The 23,885-nt window shown below is 34.5% G+C and overlaps 1 protein-coding gene across 4 annotated transcripts in view; it reads left to right on the forward strand.

Annotated features, from left to right (window-relative positions):
• LOC119837030 (inactive dipeptidyl peptidase 10) overlaps nt 1-23,885 on the forward strand; it is a 154,659-nt gene that overhangs the window by 64,989 nt on the left and 65,785 nt on the right. For 2 of the 4 annotated variants that reach the window (XM_038362514.1, XM_038362512.1), the window contains exon 2: nt 1,649-2,090. The exons of 1 other annotated variant lie outside the window; for it this stretch is intronic. In XM_038362514.1, the coding sequence (XP_038218442.1) occupies nt 1,833-2,090 (258 nt within the window). In that variant the 5' untranslated portion in view covers nt 1,649-1,832. The remainder of the gene's footprint in view (nt 1-1,648; nt 2,091-23,885) is intronic. One more of the 4 variants, XM_038362510.1, reaches the window with a different exon arrangement.

The following is a 23,885-nucleotide window of genomic DNA, read 5'->3' on the forward strand; positions in this document are numbered from 1 at the left end:
TTCTTCGAATGTGGGAGGGAGTACTTCTTCCTTGTTATCCTCCTTTTCCCTGATAATTTCGACTTGAGGGAGTGGACATTTGATTGAATACTTACATAAAATCAACATTCACATAAAATCAAACATTGCTTAAAACCTTCCGACAATCAATACAAACAAAGTCGTTTTATCCGCTTATGAGCGTGTTATATTTTTGTTACACACATACGCAAATACATACGTTTGTCCGTTAATCACGCTGAAACTACTGAACGGATTTTGATGAAATTTGGTACAAAGACATGTATGCTGACTTGGATAAAAGGATAATTTTTATCCCGATTAAATGCTTCTTTGATATCCGGGTGGAGCCGGGACGAGCGTCTAGTTAATAAATAGTTCAAACTAACCCTAAACCTATCCCGAACCTACGAGTGATTGATTGCTAAGTATTTCATGAATAACACCCAAATAGCGTTATCGTGTAAGTATACAAATATACAAAAATATTTCGAGGTGTGATTGCTAGTGATGTGTGGGGTGTTAAAATGCTTTTCGTGTTTCGACTCTATTTATATTGTGATAGGATATATTTTTTATTCCGTTCTTGTAATTTTAAAGTGTTGGTAATGAGAATGACTATGGTTTATTTAATACTAGCTGCGCCTCGCGGCTCTTTCACCCGCGTAAGTCTATATCCCGTAGGAATATCGGGATAAAAAGTTGCATATATGTTATTCCAGTTGTCTAGCTGTCTACGTACCAAAGTCCATTTCAATCGGTTCAGTACTTTTTGCGTGAAAGCGCAACAAACACACACACATCCTTACAAACTTTTGCATTTATAATATTAGTAGGATTATCTTTATTAATATGAGTGATCTAGAATAAATAGCTAGTGCTGAAGATTCTATTTTAATAGCTAGTTTAAAAGGTTTCAGTATTAAATAACTTATTTATAAAATTACAATAGTTTTCACACATTTCTGGAGTATTACACACTCTCTCTCTCTTACTTCTCTACTTAGTCGATAAAGGAATTTGCCATTTTTATAAATAATTTATTGAGAAGACAAAACGCTTTAAACAATAAAAGAAAAATATGAAATGCATATTCTTAAAAACGAAACCCACCCATAGATTAAACAATAAATCTACTTTAAAATTAATGTCCGAGTTATTTCAACCAAGTTCGTCATCGAAAGCTTATTAAGCGATGCGATCGAAGCGCTTGTTAATGCGATCAATACATTAAGAATTCAGTTTAGTATATTCAAAGCGTTAATAATAAAACGCGTTTCACCTAAGTGCCATGAGCAGCAGCACCTAATAGCCTTATCTGCTCAACACGGGAGGTAGTTGTTACTTTATTACAGGCTTTCATCCCAAATGAAGCCAGGCTTATGTTCGCGAGCTCTGATTTTATAACGTGCGACAAAATTATTTTGTAAATGATATACCTCGTTTTGTGAGATTTGACTAAATTCGGTTAATGTTGAATTTGGTGTTTAAAGCATTAATATTTGTTGGAGTCTCAAAGTCTACTATATAGTATAAGATACAGATATAATAATTAAATCGCTTTAGTCATATCTAAAGGTATGTTAACGATGTTGAATAATTAATTTTCTTCCTGTAACATTTCGTTTTTTTTTTACTTTTTATTAAGTAGATTGGCAATTTCAATTTCAAGTAAAGTAGGTATGTTGTGAAAAACAGTATTTATGATTATGTAAAGAAGTGATGTCAATATTAATTTAAACACACAAATTCAATACAAATACACTCATTTGCATAAATATTATATAGTAGTGGACCTATAGTGCGCCTTGTGGTACCCCTAAACTATCAGCATGGCATCCTCGAACGGTAGGGAGAGTGCGAAAGTGACCGCTTCGATGGATAGTTTAAAAGTTTCGAGTAAGCACACATCGAAACATGCTTCATCAGAATCAGTGCTGTCGAAGAAGGATAAGGAATGCTTGCAGATGCAAGAGTGTAAGAAGAAGCTATTGGCGATGGAGCCGCAGATTATAATCCGAGATGAGAACGTTGTGTTACGGTCACCGCCGCAGAAGAAGATCGTGATGCCGCCGCAAATTAATCCAGAGGTGAGATTTTAACTTAGTACCCTGTAAAGAGTTTCTACTGTGTTTATTGAAGTCAATTTGCTAGATGATCTACCTGATGATGACCATTTTAAATCAAATATAAGCAAGAAGAATAAGTAAAATGAGTACGTATTGTATTAAAGTCTAACAGTTTTGTAAATGTTCTCAATTTATGAATAAAAACCCACAATTACAGTTTGCAGGACAGAGCGTATAAAGATCCAGTATATCAGTATTGAAATAGATTTTCTTGGTGTAATTTTTATATAGTTCATTATGTATTTGTTGGAAGAAATGCTTCTCCAAATTGTCTATTCAGTGATATTATAAACATCTTTATTGTTTTTTTTTGCATTGCTGTAAACCAAATCAGATAATGTTTTCAGAAAGAATAGTTATATGGGTTCTTCTATGATCACATAATCTATATTATTTCTGAGTTCGCAATCATAAATATTTATATCTATATAATCGTTAAAAATATCCCAAATGTCAGTATATGAGTATATATAAAATTCTCGTGTCACAATGTTAGTCTCTATACTCCTCCGAAACGGCTTGACCGATTCCTCTGAAATTTGGTAAGCATATTGGGTAGGTCTGAGAATCGGCCAACATCTATTTTTTATCCCGATATTCCTACGGGATACGGACTTACGCGGGTGAAACCGCGGGGCGCAGCTAGTGAGTATATAAAACGCTAAAAATGCAAAAGTGCTGCCATGTTATTTTTGAATAACTTAAAAGTATGATTTCAAATTATTTGAGAATTATTTACTTGTTCTTGTGAGTTCGTTGGCTTTGATTTGTCTCGCCGCGTCAAAGAAATGTTATTACTCTTATAGAACTTCTGTTATTACTTCGCAGTGCTGACTTTCTAAGTAAAATATTAAAGGAAACTTTCAGATATACATTTGGCTCGTAGCCTTTTCGTACCAGCTCAATATATCACACTAATATTATAAATGTGAAAGTTTGTTTGTTTGGATGTTTGTCCGGCAATCACGCTGAAACTACTGAACGGATTTTGATGGGCACAGGGTGTGTGCTGACTTGTGTGATAGGATACTTTTTATCGCGATTAAATGCTCTCATGGGATAAAACAGGATTCTTGATATCCGGGCGGAGCCGGGATGAGCGTCTAGTAATTTATTATTCTTAGAATATGAATAGAATTACATACTTTGTTAATGTTATTATGGGACAATAAACTGAATATACATAACCCAGCGGAGCACACCGTTTTACAAATTGTTATAATTTATTATAATGACATAAATTGTGGGAATAAACGAAAGGAGTTAAAAGGGACATAAAATATTCCATAAAATACGTTTTACAATACAAACACACAATTGCTCTTATCCTATACAAATAAACAATGGAACTAAACGCATTTTATTCGTAGGTAGATACCTAAAACGATTGAGTTTCTGTTTGCAACACAGCTACAAAACAACTGAACCGTTATAGATCCATGTCTACCACATTCCTAATTCATCTGATTACATAAGAAATGTTTTAGCAAATAAGAGTTTTGGAACAAACGTTAACTAACTATTTTAACTTAACTTATTCAAACTGCAGCCAGTCTGTAACTGACAATTGGCCAGTATAAAATTGGAAAGCAAGTAAGCTCAAATGAAGTTACCAATAATGTGGGCTGGTGAATTCAATTCAAACTATATCAATTAATGTTACACCAATCACAATATAAAAGCCAACTTGCACTAGAAATCAATTAGTACACTAACTAGGATCAACAGCTTAGTCTGCAGTTTGTCTAATTTAGATCTGATAGATTATGAAATATACTTCGGAGAATCTGATATCTCGTATTTATTTTGGTATATAAGACTAGCTGTTGCCCGCAGCTTTGCCTGCGTATTCAAAACAATTTTTCCGCTGTACAAACTTTTTTAATTTTTTTAATTTCCTTGAGCGTAGAATCGAATCTTTTCTTAGGAGCCTACATCATAGTGGTTATAGTCATACCGAATTTGAGCCCGATCGGTCTAGTAGTTTTGGCTGCGCGTTCATAAATCAATCAGTCAACCAATTTTGCGTTTCATATTTTACTAGCTTATGCTCGTTTCGCTTTCTCTTGAATCACACTATGCAAAAAACGCCATCGAATTCCGTTGCGTTATTTTAAAGATCTAAGCATACAGACACGCCGAAAAGCGACTTTATTTTATGCTATGTAGTTAAGATTTATGCCAATTTAAAACATTTTTATAAGTGATATTAAAACAACACATCAATTAATTAGGCAAACAAAATGAATCATCCTGGCCTTGATTTAAAGCTTCAATGATAAAGTGAAAGGCGTGAGTTAAATACCGCTGATGTAATCATTTTAGCTAACATTGGAAAGAGTGATATCGCTCAGGCGTTTTTCATATAAAACATTAGATTATCAGTGTACTAGCTGCGCCCCGCGGTTTCACCCGCGTAAGTCCGTATCCCGTAGGAATATCGGGATAAAAAGTTGCCTATATGTTATTCCAGTTATCCATCTGTATACGTACCAAATTTCATTGCAATCGGTTCAGTAGTTTTTGCGTGAAAGAGCAACAAACACACACATCCTTACAAACTTTATCCACGATCATGCTTTCCTCGCTTAGTTCGCTTTTATTGTTTAGTTTGTTGCATTAAAATTCTTTAATAACTTGATAAACTTGAACACCATCGATGTTTTCAACACGATTGATTAAGGATACGAATCCCTACTTCGCAAGGAAATGATTAGTATCCTAGTATATTTTTATGTTTCAAAAACGATATAGCATTAACGTCTATCAGGGAGGGTGTGGTGAGGTCGCGAGCGTGACTCCATTCGTATGGCTAATAGTCTTTTAATGGATGTATGTATGGTTACTTTGATTTGCCTTTACAATACATCGAAACGTAGATTAAATGCGATAAGCCATATTCGGAATTCTCTGATGAGATTTCATTGGTAAAAGTCGTTATGCCGCGCTGCGTCTCGAATTTATAGAGCTTATGTGTTATGGTACATTGTGAAACTTGCCATAGTGATGTGTACTGGCAAGTTTCATCAAAATCTGTTCAGTGGTTTTTGCGTGAAAGAGTAACAAACATCCATACATTCTTACAACTTATAAAATATTAGTGTGATAATTTCGAATACCTAATCTTATTATGAAAACGGAATACCTCTGTCTGTCTATATGTTTACCCCTTTTAAATATAGGAAAAAAATTAGTGAGTTTATAATAAAACAAATTCTGTCTTATGAGATTTAATTCAGGTTTTATAACATGTTATCATTTAAACACTAGATAAACTGTATATACTATTTATCCATTAATTCAGACTAATCTATCGCTACAGCTGAATTTATCTAGATCTGATAATCTGGGAAATCACAGATACATATCCATCTTTTCTCTTTAATAAAAATCTCCTATTTACACCTGAAACACATTGATATCGCATTTTAAGACCGCTCTAATCATTGATTTCTAAATAATACACAAAAAAACCAAACAAGTACGAGATTTATTTGTTTTTCTTACAAAAAGCACGACAGCCGTCGAAGATTAAAGCAGGTGTATACAGAACACCCACATAACACCTGAGAATGAATTCACTATCAAAATCCAGCTAAAATCATAACGTCACGTGTATTGTAAATGTTAAAATACGTGAAGAATTCGACAGATAAATACCGAAGTCTATCTGTTTGTCTTTACGGCTAAACTTCAGGGGCAGTGAGTAATAATTATCTTTATTTAACTGTTATGAAAAAAATATATTCACTACATTATGAGCTGTTTCACAGCTTGATAAATTATCATCAACATGACTACCATGATAGCATATTTGACACTTTTTCACTTGAATTTCCAAGTCATTTAACTGACAGATAAAGTAAACCGCCTGTTTTGCCGCTCTGTATTATGTTTTTGTTTTCCTTTTTTGCATTGTTTTTTAAATTCGTGCTAAATAATGTGTTTTATTATTATTATAAACAAAACAATCAGGCAGGTCAAAATAGGAGCTTACAATTTAACTATAAACTGAACCATAAGCAATGAATAGACGTAAGTTTCGTAGCAATGTAACTGAAGCTCCTACGAACCGGTTTTTTAATCTACCAACTTTAAAGGTAAGTTCTATATTCTATATCTAATATATAAAATTCTCGTGTCACAGTTTTCGTTGCCATACTCCTCCGAAACGGCTTGACCGATTTTGATGAAATTTTTTGTGCTTATCCGGTATCTATGAGAATCAGCCAACATCTATTTTTCATACCCCTAAATGATAAGAGTAAGGCAGAACAGCGTTTGCCGGGTGCAGCTAGTACATATATAAAACTTAAAGGTGACTGACTGACTCACTGACTGACTGACATGGTGATTAACAACCATTGGACGGATTGGGCTGAAATTTGGCATGCAGATAGATGTAATGACGTAGGTATCCGCTAAGAAAAGATTTTGTTAAATTCTACCCCCAAGAGAATAAAATGGGGCAAGAAAGTTTGTACCAAGAAAATTTATGAAAATTTAGAAGCTGCGGGCAACAGCTAGTTACATATATAGCCTCCAATAAACCACAGAAAGCGAACAAAAAGGACAAGTAATAAAAGCATTTAGAATTCTCACCGCGCCCAACTTCCCTAGATGAGAAATTAATAAAATTTGCAATGTAAAAGTATGATAAACGCACGTGCACTGAGAGGGCTGCCATATTTAACATGGCAAATCTGTAATTCTATTTAAAGTATATTGTTTTACAAAACTGTTTGTTTTGTTTTAAAATAAAGCACAAAATGTGTTCTTTTAACATTTATAGAATTAGATCACTAATTTACATGATTTATTTTTTATTATTTGCCCATATTGCTAGCAATTTAAGTATACAATATTACAATTGAAACTGTTATATTTTATACACAATAGAAAATAGGTGTAGAAAAATCAAACCTTATTGTTTTTAAATTTATATTTACAACTAAATATAGGTACAAGTAAAAAAATATGTCTGTTATCAAGCAAGTTTGGTCTGTTTTTATTTACTGAACATTACCTTATATAAAACGAAACACCCTATGAGCTTGGAGTTAGACAAGATACCGAAGGACTTATATATGTAGGCTTATTACTATAATATAACTAAATAATAAAATGCTGACCAAAACACAGAATGCTTTGTTTATTAACTGGGTAATTTCAGAATTGTTTGAGATCCAGATATTATATCTATCTTATATTCATATTATGTCGAAGCAAACGTATCGTTTAAAAATTTCTCAAACGTATCGTTGTTAAAACAAACTCTATTTATTATTAATTTTACTATATTATTCATAATTTTCTGTATTATTGTAAAAACGGCTCTACAAATTAGACCACGTTAAATGCAATGGCCTTTATCTGCTAGCCCTGCCTTAGCATTCATTTAAACTGCTCTTTTGGCTGCAGTATGATAGAAACAAAGGAATAATTACGGACTTGAAGCGTGCCTGTGTGTTCTGTTAATACTATATACCAGTTATAAAACATGTTTAAACATAATCTAATTTTTAATATAACCAAATTGTTTTCTATTCATTGCTTCATTATATTATTTGTAAACCATCATATCGTTAAGTCTACGGTGAGCTGATTAATATCAACTATAAACCATTCGTCTATTTGGCACAGTCGGGTAATAATAAACTATACTAATATTATAAAGCTGAAGAGTTTGTTTGTTTGAACGCACTAATCTCAGGAACTGCAGGTCCGTTTTGAAAAATTGTTTCAGTTTTAGATAGCCCATTTATTGAGTAACGCTTTAGGCTATATATGTACCACGGGCGAAGCCGGGGCGGACCGCTAGTATACTGTATGTGTGAACATTGTACACACCTCAAGCATAGCAGCAACCGTTAAAAATGGTTTCAAAGCTCTGGCATAACATAAATCTAGTGAATCTATAAAATAGTTTAATGATAGACTCAACCACACTGTCTCATTTGCTTATATTCAGTATATACCCATCCACTCATATACCCATAGAAATTATTAAAACCTGGCGATCCTAATCAAGGCAATAAGATAAACTCATGAATTTATTGTAAAGTCATCAATCCCTGGTGAGTGTACAAAGTTTGAATTAAATCTGCCCATTTAAAGTGGGTCAAAATCGAGTCTAAAGGAGTCGGTTACATACAGGTGAAGCTGATAAAAGCATATTAAATGAGAAAACTTTATACTGTATAAGGTTCTATGCCTTTCTGTCTTATCCAATATTCATTAAATATTCAAACACATACAGAAAGTATGTTCTAAGAAAACATGGAATGAATAAAAGTTATTTTACACCTCGAGTTTTTGCGTATGAGTGTACTTACGTGCTTAAAATAATGTCAAATTAAAGCTGGCGACACCTTGGCCACATTGTAAAAGTTTTTGTTCGCGACACTGTTGCGATTTTTAAGCGTTTTATCTTACAACTAGAATTTCGGAGTAGTAATTTGTGAATTTATTAAAAACTAGACGCTCGTCGCGGCTCCGCCCGGATATCAAAATTCCTGTTTTATCCCATGGGAGCATTTAATCGGGCTAAAGAATATCCTATCTCCCAAGTCAGCTCATACCCTATCTGTATACAAAATTTCATCAATATCAGTTCAGCAGTTTCAGTGTGATTACGGACAAACATCCAAACATACACACTATCACATTTATAATATTAATTCGATGACTATAGTATTAATTATTGAAATTAACAAGCACACATAGGTAGGTATACACTCACGGTTTCATTTGCAGAAATTATTTCTATCAGATTTATGTGAATACTTCCATGGTATATTTATTACACTCGCATAACGATCCTCGAAAACCTCTTTTATATAGAAATCTATTCATTTTTATTTCCATTTCAAGTTCACGGACATTGTTGATGCGTGTTCGTATTTTTATTAAGCGTCCGCTATATTTTATACAAATGTAGACATGCGGAATCGGTTATTTAAGTGTATAAAACAAACTGTTGCCCGCGGTTTCGCCTGCTAAGCCAACTGTACAGTGATTTTTTAAATCCAATATAGTTATAAACCAAGTTTTCTATGACGCTTACCATCAGCCATCAGGTGAACCACCAGCTCAGTTGCCCGCTATGACAAAAAATATATATTATAAACTTTATTAAAACAATGTCGTTTCAATTCTTAACAATAAATTAATAAAAACAGTTCACAATAAGCAAGAAACAAGTTAAATTCTAAACGCAAAAATTAAACATCCGTAAAATAAACAAAGAACTCGAATAACAGAAAAACAAATAACAAACAACATTTATTATTGTAGAGTATATTTTCGAGCGAGTATTAACTTAGGTATTTCTAATTTCGCAACATTTGCTTTTACAAAACTAACTTCTCGTAGAGTTCAAAGGTCCCTTGAATTCGTGGGATATTTATAACATGTTAGTATTATTTATTCGTTATTTTAACCGACGATTCTAAAAAGGTGAAGGTTCTCAATTCGACTTATTTTTGGCATTGTAACTCGATAACTGCATGGGTTGTTTGCGTAATTTTTTGGGGTTCATAGGAAATTGTCACTTGGACAGGAAAGTCGCTGACCTTTTAAGCTAGTCTTTGTAAGTCGATTTTTTTTTTATTTTTATGTCATAGCGGGCAACTGAGCTGGTGTTTCGCCTGATGGTAAGCGATCACCACCATGAACATGTAATAAAAATTGATAAAAAATAAACATCTTCTTTTAAAGTTTGAGTCTCACGCTTCGACAGGAATTGGGCCAGCTCGCACCGAAAAAGATACCCCCACAGAACTTCGGCGTTTATTGCAGTATTATCAGGTAGTAGAATTGAAACAGCGAGAAGTAGCATGGGAGCAGTAGTAAGAAATAGAAGAATTGAAGTAGTACATGGTCTGCTCCTGTGTTTTACTCGATCTGTGGGAGAGCTGAAGGCATCCTTTTCAACCCTTCTTAGTCCATTCCTTTATTCCCGTATTGTCCCTTACCTTTTAAAGGCGGGCCACGCATTTATAGAGACCCCACCACTGTAATTTTTATGGGCGGTGGTTGTCATTTAACTTGGTTGCCCACTCTAACGTGGAAACGAAAGGTAAAAATAAACCTTGTTCTACAGCTATAAAACTGCTGAACTAATTGGACTGATACCTTTTTTGTTTCGTAAAGGCACAGATAATATAATCATCATCATCATCATCAGCCATTATATGTTCCCACTGCTGGGACACAGGCCTCCTATGAGGGTTCAGGCCATAATCCACCACGCTGGCCAAGTGCGGGTTGGCAGATGTCACATGTCGTCGAACTTTCGATTCTCGGACATGCCGGTTTCCTCACGATGTTTTCCTTCACCGTTTTAAGCAGTGGTAATGTTATCTACATGTGCAGATAAATTGAAAAATTAATTTATTTCCTGCACGCTCGCCCGGTCTCGAACCCCGACTTATCAATTTTTAAGTCCGAGGTTCTTACCACTGAGCCACCACTGCTTTTATTTTTATTTTATTTTAAATTTTATTTTTGTAATGTAAACAGAATTTTTGGTTACTGCGAAACACGTACAAGCTAAATAAGTCTATTTGTCTGCTAGTTTGCTGTATTTGAATATTGTTCATACATTTTATAAATATAAATGTGTGTGTGTGTGTGTGTGTGTGTGTGTGTTCTATTGTTATTTAGATCGTTCCTTTTGGTGGTCGAAACGAAATAAATTATATTGATACATGATTGACTTTAATGTAGATGATTTGTCTTCTCTTTAATGCAGTAAAAGTAACATTGTTTTACAAAAAACCAAACTGCCTTGATATTTATAGAAATAGACCAAATTAAAATGAAACAACATGAGAGGCAGACAAATTAAAAAAAAACATTAAAATCAGTTCATCCATTAAACGTTTTGAGGCAACAAACACAATATACCGTCGAATTGATAGCCTATTTGTAGTTAGTTAAAAACAAGCGTATAAAAATACTCCTCACACGCGACAAAACCTGTTTTTGCAGATATATCTTTTAACATGTAGGCCAGCAATATGCCCTGAATAAAATACTGAAATTATTGCGAGCGTGACTTAGAATGTAAACGCTTAAATCCCATTTGTATTCATCGTGTACCTGTGCTATTTGAGACATTTGATACACGTGATTTAAAATATGGAGTTAAAATATAATATATGCCATTACTATTATGCATAATTTTGTACTCTATCATCTCTGTATATAAAAATTATTCCTATATCCCTTGGTCACAACATCACGCGTGAATTGCTGGACCGATTTCGCTAATTATTCTATTATTTTTACTTTTTGTTATGTTTGTTACAGTAAAGAAATTTCTTGAGAAATACTTAATAAATTTTTGCCAAAAGTCATAGGCTATTTAATCTTCACGGACAGTTTGTACGAAGACGGGATAACTTCTTCGGGTCTTAGTTATAAGTAGAAGCTGGCACAGAAAAGAGGCCCATATCTTTTCTTACCCTTCCCAGCCCTTTTCTTTATTTCTCTCGTCAATCCTTTCTCAATTTCTTTCTAATTTGAAGTCGGCAATCCATTTGTAGAGGCGTAAGGTCTGCTATCGGTGGTACCGCTTACCAGCTCCATTGACGACGATAAAAAAATAAAAGTGCAAACATTACTCTTTGTACATAAATTAATATTGACCTCCGTTTCCGAAAGCATTTTCTACAGAGAAGAGCTATCAAAAAACCCTATAGTTCCATTTCTTAAAATAATAACGATACCAAAAAAATTTGTATATTCATAAGACACCATGTTCCTTTATACAAAGTAATAAATATAAACCAATAATACCAACAATGCATTTAGTATTGAAGACCTGAAACTGATGATTCAATATTAGTGAAATGCACAACAATAGACCGGTAACTGGAAGCGATTTTACGACATCGTAAATTGTTTTACTGTACGAACTATTTGCGTACTAAATACCGTTTGTTCTTCAAAGTATTTTAGATCTGATTTTGTGTGTTTATACAGTGGGTGGGTATACCTGCTTGGATATAATCCTAATGGAGTTACATAGTACATAAATAGAAAGATAGAATTAAAATTTTGCAGGTTTGCATTAGTGGGACTACTAGCTGTGATCGTGTTTTATGAGGGCTTATATATTTATGAATCACTGCATTAAAAGCTATAAGAAAAATGTATGATAAGCTTCAGGATGTATGCTAATTTGATATTATGTTGAAAATATTATATAATGGTAATAAATCACAAAGATACCTTTAAACATTTCTTTACACGATTAAAAACCTTTTGTTTACGGGCAACCATACTCAGCCCATATATGTTCCCACTGCAGGGGCTTGAGCTCCTATGAGTTCAGGCCTTTACCACCACGCTGGCCGAGTGCGGGTTGGCAGATGTCACATGTCGTCTAACTTTTGATTCTTGAACATGCCGGTTTCCTCACGATGTTTTCCTTCACCGTTTCGAGCAGTGGTAATGTGGATCATGTGCAGATAAATTTCAAATAATTCTTTTGGTAAATTGAAAGTTGGTGCCTCCCATGTTGTCCCAATTCTATTTGGTCTAGTTCTCACATTTTTTTTTTTTTGTTAAAACTTATTAATGTCTATGCAACACCTCCATGAACGTTTAGTTAATTGACATATGCTTTAGCTGGTACCTAATGGGTGCTAAGAATGATAAAACCTCGTAAATATTCACGAAAAATGATAAATATCTTAAATTTTTAATAAGACAAGCTTCATATTTAAAGCACTCATTAAGCTTGCTGAGTTGGCAACTTTTAGTTGAAAATTCTCGTCGGAACTGCACAACTGTTGTCCTATACAGGGGAAACTTTCTCTCGCGAGCTGTATTAAATCTTTTTAGAGGCTGTTTCGCTGGATACAGATGGTAATCTTTATTATACACTCGTGCCTCAGATAATCATCCGTAAAACAATAGCAGTTGTTTGCTAGTAGTTAATCTCCTTTCAACAAAACGATATCCATTAAACGTCATCATTATCATTGGTAATATTTGTAGATATACCGATAATCATTAAAATTCGTGACTGCATGTATTCGTGTTGGAGTAAAACTGGTACTTTTTTTGTATAGTGGGGAAATCTTGCATAGATACCCTCGGTCTCCGGGGAAAAGGTCATGGGTTATGTCGGATTCCTTCCGACTAAAACCCCACTGTGTTTCGTCAAGCCGCATAATTGAAGAAGCAACGGGTACTTGTAAGATTCGTCCGCGACCCCCTCGGCAAAACTGGTACTACCTACTGCAGAGACACGGGCTTCCTGCCGTTCAGGACATAATCCACCACTCTGGCTAGATACAGGTTGGCAGATATCACATGTCATCCAACTTTTGATTCTTCGACAAGTCGGTTACCTCGATGTTTTCCTTTGCTGTTCCGAGGCTGATATTCATGTGCAGATAAATTGAAAAATCAATATGTATCTTTAGAAATTAAAAACTTTTTAACGGATTTTAAACGCGATTTATTCATTATATTATTAACCCGACGTTTCGAACACTTTACAGCGAGCGTGCGTTTTTAATTTCTAAATGTATAATACTCGCGTAAAATCAAACACGAGAAAATAATATGTATCTTGCTCGCTCCTTTCAGTCGGAGGTTTTAACTGAACTCATCACTGCTCCATCTTTCAGCCGAAACTACATCGATACCACGTCCGACGTCCACATCGAATTTTGACAATATCAAATTTCAAGTCTGAGTGGAAACTAACCAACGAAGCGTTGTTTTTGTGGTGGCCGAGTTACGAGGTAGCAGAACAGCGCTATTGTCACAAAATGAGTTAATTACGAAGGCAGGTATAGCGCACGAGACTGCACTTCATGTGTCTTGAATTTTCATCCTGAATTTTTTCGTTCATCATGTAAAGTTAATCCTACTATATCCTACTAATATTATAAATGCGAAAGTTTGTAAGGATGTGTGTGTGTTTGTTGCTCTTTCACGCAAAACGTACTTAACCGATTGCAATGAAATTTGGTACGTAAATAGCTGGAAAACTGGAATAACATATAGACAACTGTTTATCCCGATATTCCTACGTGATACGGACTTACGCGGGTGAAACCGCGGGGCGCAGCTATTTGTATATGTATATAACAAGTAATAATAATTTATATATTGCTCTGATTATAAATAATAAAGCTATAATTAAACCAAGTAATACACACTCTCAAACTCACTCAAAACAAGAATGCTTTCAAATCGTTCACAGATCACAGATCTTAGCATTAAAACTTTTTGAAAACTTTTTCACGCAAAAAGCGCTGGACTAATTTCAAAAATTCTTTCACCAGTAGATAGCTATAACTTCACTGAGTGAAATAAGCAATCAATCTAAGCAATCGGCGAAGCCAGGCGAACAGCTAGTCGTAAATAAATGTATTTCAATTTTATTATACAGATCTTTTACAAGAGTACCTACGAACAATATTAAGGACAGATGTAACACGTCTTTGCTAGACTACCCTCGAGATTCTCATAATACATGTAAAGTATGAGAGAAAGTATGCACAGTACCGTCAGGTGCCACGATGGAGGGTTCAAATTGCTTTGCCGAGTCTAATGGTACGGTAGTGTGAGAGTTGAATCACGCATTTGAGAATCATTTTGCAGTTCTCTGAATCGCGCTAGTGAAGTTTTTGTGTTCTTGAATAAGACAGAAAATTTTGGGAGCTAAGTATGTTTGTTTTTTAACACGCGGGCCGCGAAACTCGATTGCAGCGTATTTTTCCTCTATCAATCACCACGACCTAACCTCGTATTAATTGGTACCAGGCAGAGGCCCACCTGCAGTCGCAGATGGCGTCGCTATTTCTGAGAGAGACCATCGACCTGAACAGTAACACCGACCTCTGTGAAGGCCTGGCTAGATGAACCGAGAAGTACAAGTTGCTTCAGTTGTCTATATTAGGAATGTATGGTTAAATATAAATGTATGTCCATATATATATATATATGACTACATAATATTATACACTATAGCATGAACATTACTCAGGATAAAACAGAAACCAGACATTTTCTACTAGTGGGCAGATTGTTAAAAAATTGTATATAGAAACCAATAGTTTCAACCTATTATTATTTGCCTACCATACTTAATGAATCCCAAAAAGTGCAAATTTGTAGCGTCTTTTCCTTACCCTTCCCAGTCCTTTCCTTAATTCCTCTCGCCAATCCTTTCTTAATCCCTTCCCAATTTAAAGTCGGCAATCCATTTGTAGAGGCGTAAGGTCTGCAATGGAACTTGTGTCTCTCCAAATCTTCTTAGACGGTGGTAGCGCTTACCGTCAAGCGTCCCACCAGCTCCATTGCCGACTGTGACATAAAAAAACACATTTTTTTTAACTTAATGATATATAACATAAACTCAAACTTAATGACTAGACTCTTAGACTATTCCCGTCACTCTTAAACTTGTCCTGTCGTTTATAAAAGTGACGGCTCAATTCAGAGGACTTCCTAACAGAGGGACCTCTTAGAGGGAAGAGGCTTGTTATGTTCATGAACTCATTTCGTATTCCACGTCGGTTATTTAGAAGTTTTCGCTATAAGTGAATTAAGATGATGATAAGGATTATGTGAAGTTTAAACGATAAATTGAATCACTGTAGTCACATTATGTAATTTGTAATGCCAGTTTTTTAAAACTGTACCTGTCTAGAACAATATTTCTGTCCTGTAAGATAGGTAGATCTTTTGTATATAGCCTATAATATGATAAATGAACAATAATTTCATGTGACCAATAAAAGAACTAAAAAAGTCTTAATCGGTTTGTTTTTAAACATTGTATGTTATACAGTTGCATCCACATAATTTGAAAAGCCATGGAAGCTTTTATCAATAAATCTTTTTAAATTCAAACTCAAAGTTATTTATTTACGAATGTGATACATACAATGGATGATATTAGTGTTTTATTTTTTACTAGCAGTCCGCCCCGGCTTCTCCCGTGGTACATATATATGTACCTATGTACCAAGGCCTGTAGCCTTCTTTCTGGGCTATCTAAAACTGAAAGACTTTTTCAAAACGGACCAGTAGTTCCTGAGATTAGCACGTTCAAACAAACAAACAAACTCTTCACTTTTATAATATTAAGTATAGGTATTAAATTAACGGTTTACCTTATGAAAAAATGTGTCTGTAACTTCAAATTGAACATCAGAGATAACTCACATTTTATTCCAAAAACACATCCTACATTCTGTAATAAGAGAAACAAACGCATTATTTATTTGTTCTTTGTCCCAAGTTCGATTCCCGGCTGTAAAACAGCCATCAATGCCTCTAGCAGCACCTGCGTTACGTTGTTAATATACGAATAAACAATTTTTATGTTCATTGACTGATTTGTGAAGTATTCGCTTTATGAGCGTGATCCGAGATTTGAACTGGTTACGAAGTTATGGCGAAAATGCCAATAAAATTTGTTTTAATTCGGTGTAAATAAATGTGGTAACCACAGGCCACCCGCGACCTTCCTTAGTCGAACTCAAACTCAAACATTTATTTACACAGTTACACTCAACCGACTTGAAAAGAAGGAGAAGGGTATCAAGTCGTCTGCATGTTTTTTCTGCCTTTATTTCCGCAGAACTTTCAATTGGGAGAACTGTTTTTATCAGTCTTTTGTTTCTTAAACCTTCCGTTCGGTCCGTTTTTTTTTAATTGTTACTATAGAAGACCTTATTAATCATTATAATATTAAGAAATTTACTAGCCCTCGTTATTATTTACAAATAGGTAAAGTCTGGAACTTTTGTGACATTGTATAAGGTTATCTCTGGATCCACTGAACCAATTTGACAAATTCTATAACCAATAGAAAGCACATCTGTGAGTATCAAAGCTTTATTTTATTTAGTTTTCAGTTCGTTTCAACCGGAACCGGGACGGGCGGCTAGTTATAAATCTTCTCTTATAATATTAGCATAAATAACCAGCACCTTGAGAAGTAACACCGTAGCTACGCTTTGACAAAAAACGCGGGTTCGAATCCCGCGTGATCAAGTTTTTTGTATTCTTTGAAAATTTCTCATTTATAAAGCGTTTCAATGCTATAAAAGTCAAAATTAAACCAGCATCTAGACAAAAACTAAAGATCTTCATACAACTTTGAAATCATAATTCTACGATAAAGCCACCTACAGAAAATTTTACATTCACGCTGCATAACCTGCGCTGAACATTGTAACAGGCTATTGTTAACTCGAAAGTTATTGAAGGGATAATAACAGTTGGGAAACTTTTAACTATTCTAGTCTTTAGTCTGTTCGATCGATAGGGCGAGCCCGTGAAATCGCAGTGGTTTGGGAGTTGGTGGGATGTCATTATGGCGGGGGAAATTAAAAGGCAAGGGAAGTGGATTGATGGTGACCGTGGATGTGTTGCAAAGAATTATCACTGATTGAATCTCTTTTTTATGTGATACTTATAGACCTAGTTAATGGAAATACAGTATAGGTATCCTCTTGGTCTGTAGTCGGTTAAAAATTAAACATGAATTTTAAATAATTAAATATTAATAGAGTCGTTAGAATTATTTATGTGTTCAAACTAATCGCCAAACCGAATAACTACTTCGACTATATAATACGGTATAAGTCCTTACATAACCTCAAAATAATTAATACATTTAGTAAAAGAAACGATGTTTTAACAATACGTTTTAACAAACAAATTTAACATCTGCCAACCCGCACTTGGCCAGTGTGGTGAATTATGGCCTGTACCCTCATAGGAGGCCTGTGTCCCAGCAGTGGGAACATATATGGGCTGATGATGAAACAGATGTAACATACAATTTTAATCGATGCGTGGATAAACGCCCACACGCGACACTGTCGCTGCCAGTGGTTGGAGGTCAGTGGGAGTCGGATATAACCCAGGAACCTTTTCCAGGGCCTTGGCTAAACACAAATGCATTTCCACATTAAAAATGTTTCGAAAATATGACATCTTAAAAATAAAATATCAAAACTAAAATAAATATTATAATATAGAACTAAAATTACTCCAGTACCGGTTTCACATTACTCAGCGTTTCATTTTATCTCATGTCACATAAAAATATCTGATGGAATATTAATGTCTAGAAAATATGACTCTGTACCCCGGGGATGGTATGCCAGTAGGCGCAGGGATATGAGTACACTAATATTAGAAATATGAAAGTTTGTTTGGATGTTTGTCCTTCAATCACGCTGAAACTAGCGAATGGATATTGATGAAATTTGGTATACAGACACGGTGCTTACTTGGGTGATAGGATGCTTTTTGTATATTAAATGCTCCCTTGGAATAAAACAGGATATCCGGGCAGATCCGGGACGAGCGCCTAGTTATGAAGATAAGAAAAAAATTAACGAACGTTTAATCGTTTCCCATAACGAAGTAGGTTTAATTCGACATTGAAATTTTGAAATTATATTTTTTTTTATTGAAAAATTATATATTTTTTTATTGAAATTATATTTGAAAGAATATTTGAAAAGAAAGCAGAATGGAAGAACCATTTATACCAATTACCATTTACACACATATATAATTAATAACATTACATAAAGAAATGAAAAAAATATTATGAAAAAATGCGATGTAAAATATAAATTACATAAATATTCTAAATATAAATTACGTGTGGTAATTAGTTTTGTTATCCTGAGAACCTTGGACTGGGTGAACCGATATTGATGATTCTTTTTTTTTATTGAATGTTGATGTCTGTGGTCATTTTGATAGCTGATGGCAATTCGGAGGTAGTTTAGTTTTTTAAAATAGTAATCGATCTATGATATACATTCTTTACATATTTTTATGTTCTATTAAAAACTCATTTTATATAACATAAAAATGTATATTAGATGTTATTGAAATTAAAGGTTAAATGAGATCAAGAAACCTCTTCTTTTTGAAGTCGGTTGAAATCAATAAACGATATTTTCCGTCTCTGTTTGTTCCAGCCAATCACAAAAAAGGCTTACTTTTATAAGATTCACTCGCATATAACTGAATTTTAAAACAAAAGGTCACTTCTTTCGAAAAATTGATTGAAACTACAACAGAAGATCCTACTAATATTATAAATGCGAAAGTTTGTAAGGATGTGTTTGTGGCTCTTTCACGCAAAAACTACTGAACTGATTGCAATGAAATTTGGTACGTAGACAGCTGGACAACTGGAATAACACATAGGCAACTTTTATCCCGATATTCCTACGGGATATGGACTTACGCGGGTGAAACCGCGAGGCGCAGCTAGTAATTTATAATTCTTTATTTGCTCGTAAACATTGTGTAAAAATGATGAATGTCTAATCAGGGTTAAACTTAAATGAGTTTTTACGTAAGAGATTTTAACGCGAACAAAAATCGCGATAATCACCTAGTATGAATACTACTTCAATTGATAAAAATACATCTATCTATGTTATACTATAACAATTTCCCCGTGATTTCCCTCCAGACCATCTCACTCCGCTGTTAATTGATTTCGCAATCGGTTTTGAATTGAGTTTCCCCATTGCTTGTAAGAGATATATTATACACCCTTTGTAGGGTGATATATTCAGATATAGATACGTTGCTAGCATTGGAGGATTCGTGTATTGTTTAAATTGATGACGAATCCACAGAAGTTCTTTTACCTATATATAGTACATACCCGCGGTTTTACCCGCGTAAGACCGTATCCCATAGGAATAACGGGATAAAAAGTTGCCTATATGTTATTCCGGTTGCCCAGCTGTCTACGTACCATTTCATTGCAATCGGTTCAGTAGTTTTTGCATGAAAGAGCAACAAACACACACACATCCTTACAAACTTTCGCATTTGTAATATTAGTAGGATACTATAGTGCTTTGCAGTATTTGCATTATTCCGCAATCTGTATGTGAATGCAAGCAATTTAAACGTTATTTGTGGTTACTGATGAGTCATTTGCATTAATATAATTATTATTTTGATTGACGCTCTATAAATATATTTCGCAATTACTTTAAATTCAATAATCACAATCCATACTAATATAATAATTAGAAAATATGTTATGTCTTTGAAGTTGCAAGGAAGCATCCGATTACAACAATATTTTGTTTAGATGTAGCTATGATGTAGAAATTACATTTATTATATTAGAGTGGGCAGCCGAACTGGTTTGCCGGATCGTAAGCGATCACCACCAAGTACATTATTCTTTTAAGGATAAGGAAAGGATTGACACCAGGAATAAAGGAATGGAAGATGGAATGAGAAGTGTGAGGAACCACCGCACGAAACACAGTAGTATTTTATGGACGTCTTTTATGGAGGTCAATTTGCGTGCTTGGAAGTCAACCACGCTTCGGCACGGATAGGGCCAGCTGGCACCGGGTAAGTACCACACCCTCACAGAAGAACGGCACCATGCTACTATGTTTCATGCGGTGTGTGAGGGACCCCCTTTCCCTCACCCCTTCCAGGCTTTTCCTTATTTCCGGTCGAATATCCTTTTCTTATGCTTTTCCCCTTTAAAGGCACTACCGGCGAATGTTCGTGGGCAGCGGTGATCGCTTGTCATCAGGCAAACCAGCAGCTCGCCAGTTGCCCGCTTTTAGCATAATAAACAAGGATTAATTTTATATACACGAAAGCAAAAGGCGTTACACAAAGCTTTCAAAGGCAATAACCTGCCCGCATAAGATATTTAAAGTCGAGCTTTATCAAGCTCAATTTAGGATTTTTGCTCACAAAATAATCTAGATAGAACCGCGTGGATTTTTTCCAAGATAAGCTAGATAGAGAATTTATTATAAAATTTCCAACTCAAAGTTATCTTTATTCAGACTTGTATCAAATACTGAGCATATTCAAGCAATAAAACTTGTGTGGTTTATAAATAAGCAGAAATCTTCGATGTTTCAAGTTAATGCGAGCTTAATATTCTTGCCGTCTTACTTGCTGTCATTAGAAATTAAAGGCTTAATAACGGGAGAAGAGAGCAGACTAATTGACTTAAAGCATTAGACTAACAGAGCATAGAATTAGGCCATAGCTGCTAAACTGTCTGGTAAAAATACAGTATTATATCATTGGTAAAATTATTATTAAGGTTATATGACATGGCCTGGCCATAGACTGACCATATCTCTGTAATAAATCTTTTAAAATTCAATAAGCGATAGCCCTGACACATTTTGGCGAAAGTCAAATTCATTGGCACAAATGTAATAAAAATACAACAACAATAAATAATATACAACAACTTCCCAAGTTTCTAACGTTTCCTCATACACAATAAATTGAAATTGTTGCCACAAAAACGCTAGTGCTGCGAGAGCCAAACAGTTTTCTTTGGAATTTCACCAAATGCTTCGCTTAATATTGCCATAAGCAATAATTTATGCTCGCTATGGCGTCTATGATCCGCTCTGTTGCGATGGCAGTAAATTTGATATATAGATAAAAGATAATTGGATACATGATATTGTAATTTAAACATAGATTAATGTACCCTCGATATTACTGCCTTATTATGGAACTGTTTTATAATTATATGTTTATTGTGGGAGTCGAGCACGCTTCGGCACGAATTGGGCCAGCTCGCACCGGGGAAGTACCACACCCCCACAGAAAACCGGCGTGAAATAATAGCTTGCTATTATGTTTCGTACGGTGTATCGTATCCTTTTCCTTACCCTTCCCAGTCCTTTCCTTTATTCCTTTCATCAATCCTTTCCTCATCCCTTCCCAATTAAATTCGGCAATCCATTTGTAGAGGCGAAAGGTCTGCAATTGACCTTACGCCTCTCCAAATGTTCATGGGCGGTGGTAGCGCTTACCATCAGGCGACCCACCAGCTCCATTGCCGACTATGACATAAAAAAAAAACGACTTCGGAAATGTATAATGAAGATTAGATAAGCTAAGTAAATAACGAAACATTTATGTGCTACAATGCGATTAAAGTTAGATTACGAAATAATAACATAGCTTAACAGTTTTTATAAATAGACAAACTATCATTTAAAGTTTTACTTGAATTATGTTTCATTTAATTTTTTTTACGACAGCAATTAGCCTAGTCTAGTCTTTTCAGTTGCATCTTTCTATGAGCGATAAAATTCATACACATTGGATTTGATAATATCCAAGCAGGACAGTTTTCTTCTGAACTAAAACGAAAGTGCTTTCCGGTGGTAAATGTTACAACTGTGTTATGACGCTTCAAAGGTGCTTCTATAGGAAGTCTGAGTAAATAAATGTTTGAGTTTGAATACCAAATATAATGAACAAATATTATGGAGAATTCCTTCGTATATACAGTAATATTAATGTATATAACTGACATTTATTTACACAATTAAACGTCCATATACAAGCGAGATGCACAAGATTTCTCAGTACATTAGTCTTGCAAATCTAGGATGTAAATCCGACCCTCAGCTATCTGAGAGATGATGGATAGTGCCAGTGAAACAGAATCTTATGCAGATTTCGCATGCAATTTTCAGAGCTTTTGAAAGTTTCAACTTTAGCTGAGAGTTAAACTTAAGTTACCAGTAATATGCTAAGGGTTTGTGAAATTGTTAAAATATGCTCATGGAAATAGAACTATCATTATAATTATTGACCAATTAGCTGCACCCCGCGGTTTTATCCGCGTAAGTCCGTACCCCGTAGGAATATCGGGATAAAAAGTTGCTTATATTTTATTCCAGTTGTCCAGCTGTCTACGTACCAAATTTCATTGCAATCGGTTCAGTAGTGTTTGCGTGAAAGAGCAAAAAACAAACACACATCCTTACAAACTTTCACATTTATAATATTAAGTAGGATAGGAAGGATAGCATTGATCAGTTTTACGTTGAGTACAAAATAGAAAACAAATAGCTAACATTGCTTATACGCTTTATTTTTGTTTATAAGTAAACTAGCATACCCGGCCATGCGTTGCTGTGGCTGAGTAATTATTAAAAATATTATAAATCATTGGGATAATTTATCGAAATAAAAACTATACAATATCTTAAGTTTGACCAAAAGACACATAAAGTGCCAAATTTTATCAAAATCGGTTGAGTTGGGAGAAGAGTTCATTGGGAACATACATCATGACACTGGATTTTTATATATTAAGAAGATGTATGGGATCGATACGCTGTACGCAGTGGACTGTCATCTCGTATATCTACGCTACTATTATAAAGACGAAAGTTTAGTGTTTTTTGTATGTTTGTAAGGTTATCACGTGAAACTTTCGATGATGACATAAAAGAATGAAAGTAAATAATCAATGTTTGAAGATGTTTGCGACGACCATGTCCCTTATTATCTTTGCATGTGTGTATCAATTAAAAGGCAGATAATGCATCACGAAGTAATTTATATTATTTATCTATGTGTTGTCCGTATTTATCTATGTGTTAAATGAAGTATATTCTATTGTTGGTACAATGTGTAATTCCAGTTGAAAATCAGTTCAATAACAGTTGTACAAACTAATATCGAACTGGGTACCGTATTGATAAAATATATTACTTAGACAAAGCAAATAAACCACAATCCTATAAAGGGACTGCTCAAACTTTCCGGCACTTTCCACGTGGGACTGGCCAAACTTATACGTAGGTCGTATTTAAGTTTCGTAAAATAAGGTGTAATTGAAAGAACAAAGAGCAACTGCCTTAAAACTTATCAAAAGAAATGTTATTGGACGTCAAAATACGTTGTTTTTTACAATTTAAAAGCAAA

Source organism: Zerene cesonia, chromosome 26 (assembly GCF_012273895.1).
Source record: "Zerene cesonia ecotype Mississippi chromosome 26, Zerene_cesonia_1.1, whole genome shotgun sequence".
In the NCBI taxonomy this organism is placed as follows: domain Eukaryota; kingdom Metazoa; phylum Arthropoda; class Insecta; order Lepidoptera; family Pieridae; genus Zerene; species Zerene cesonia.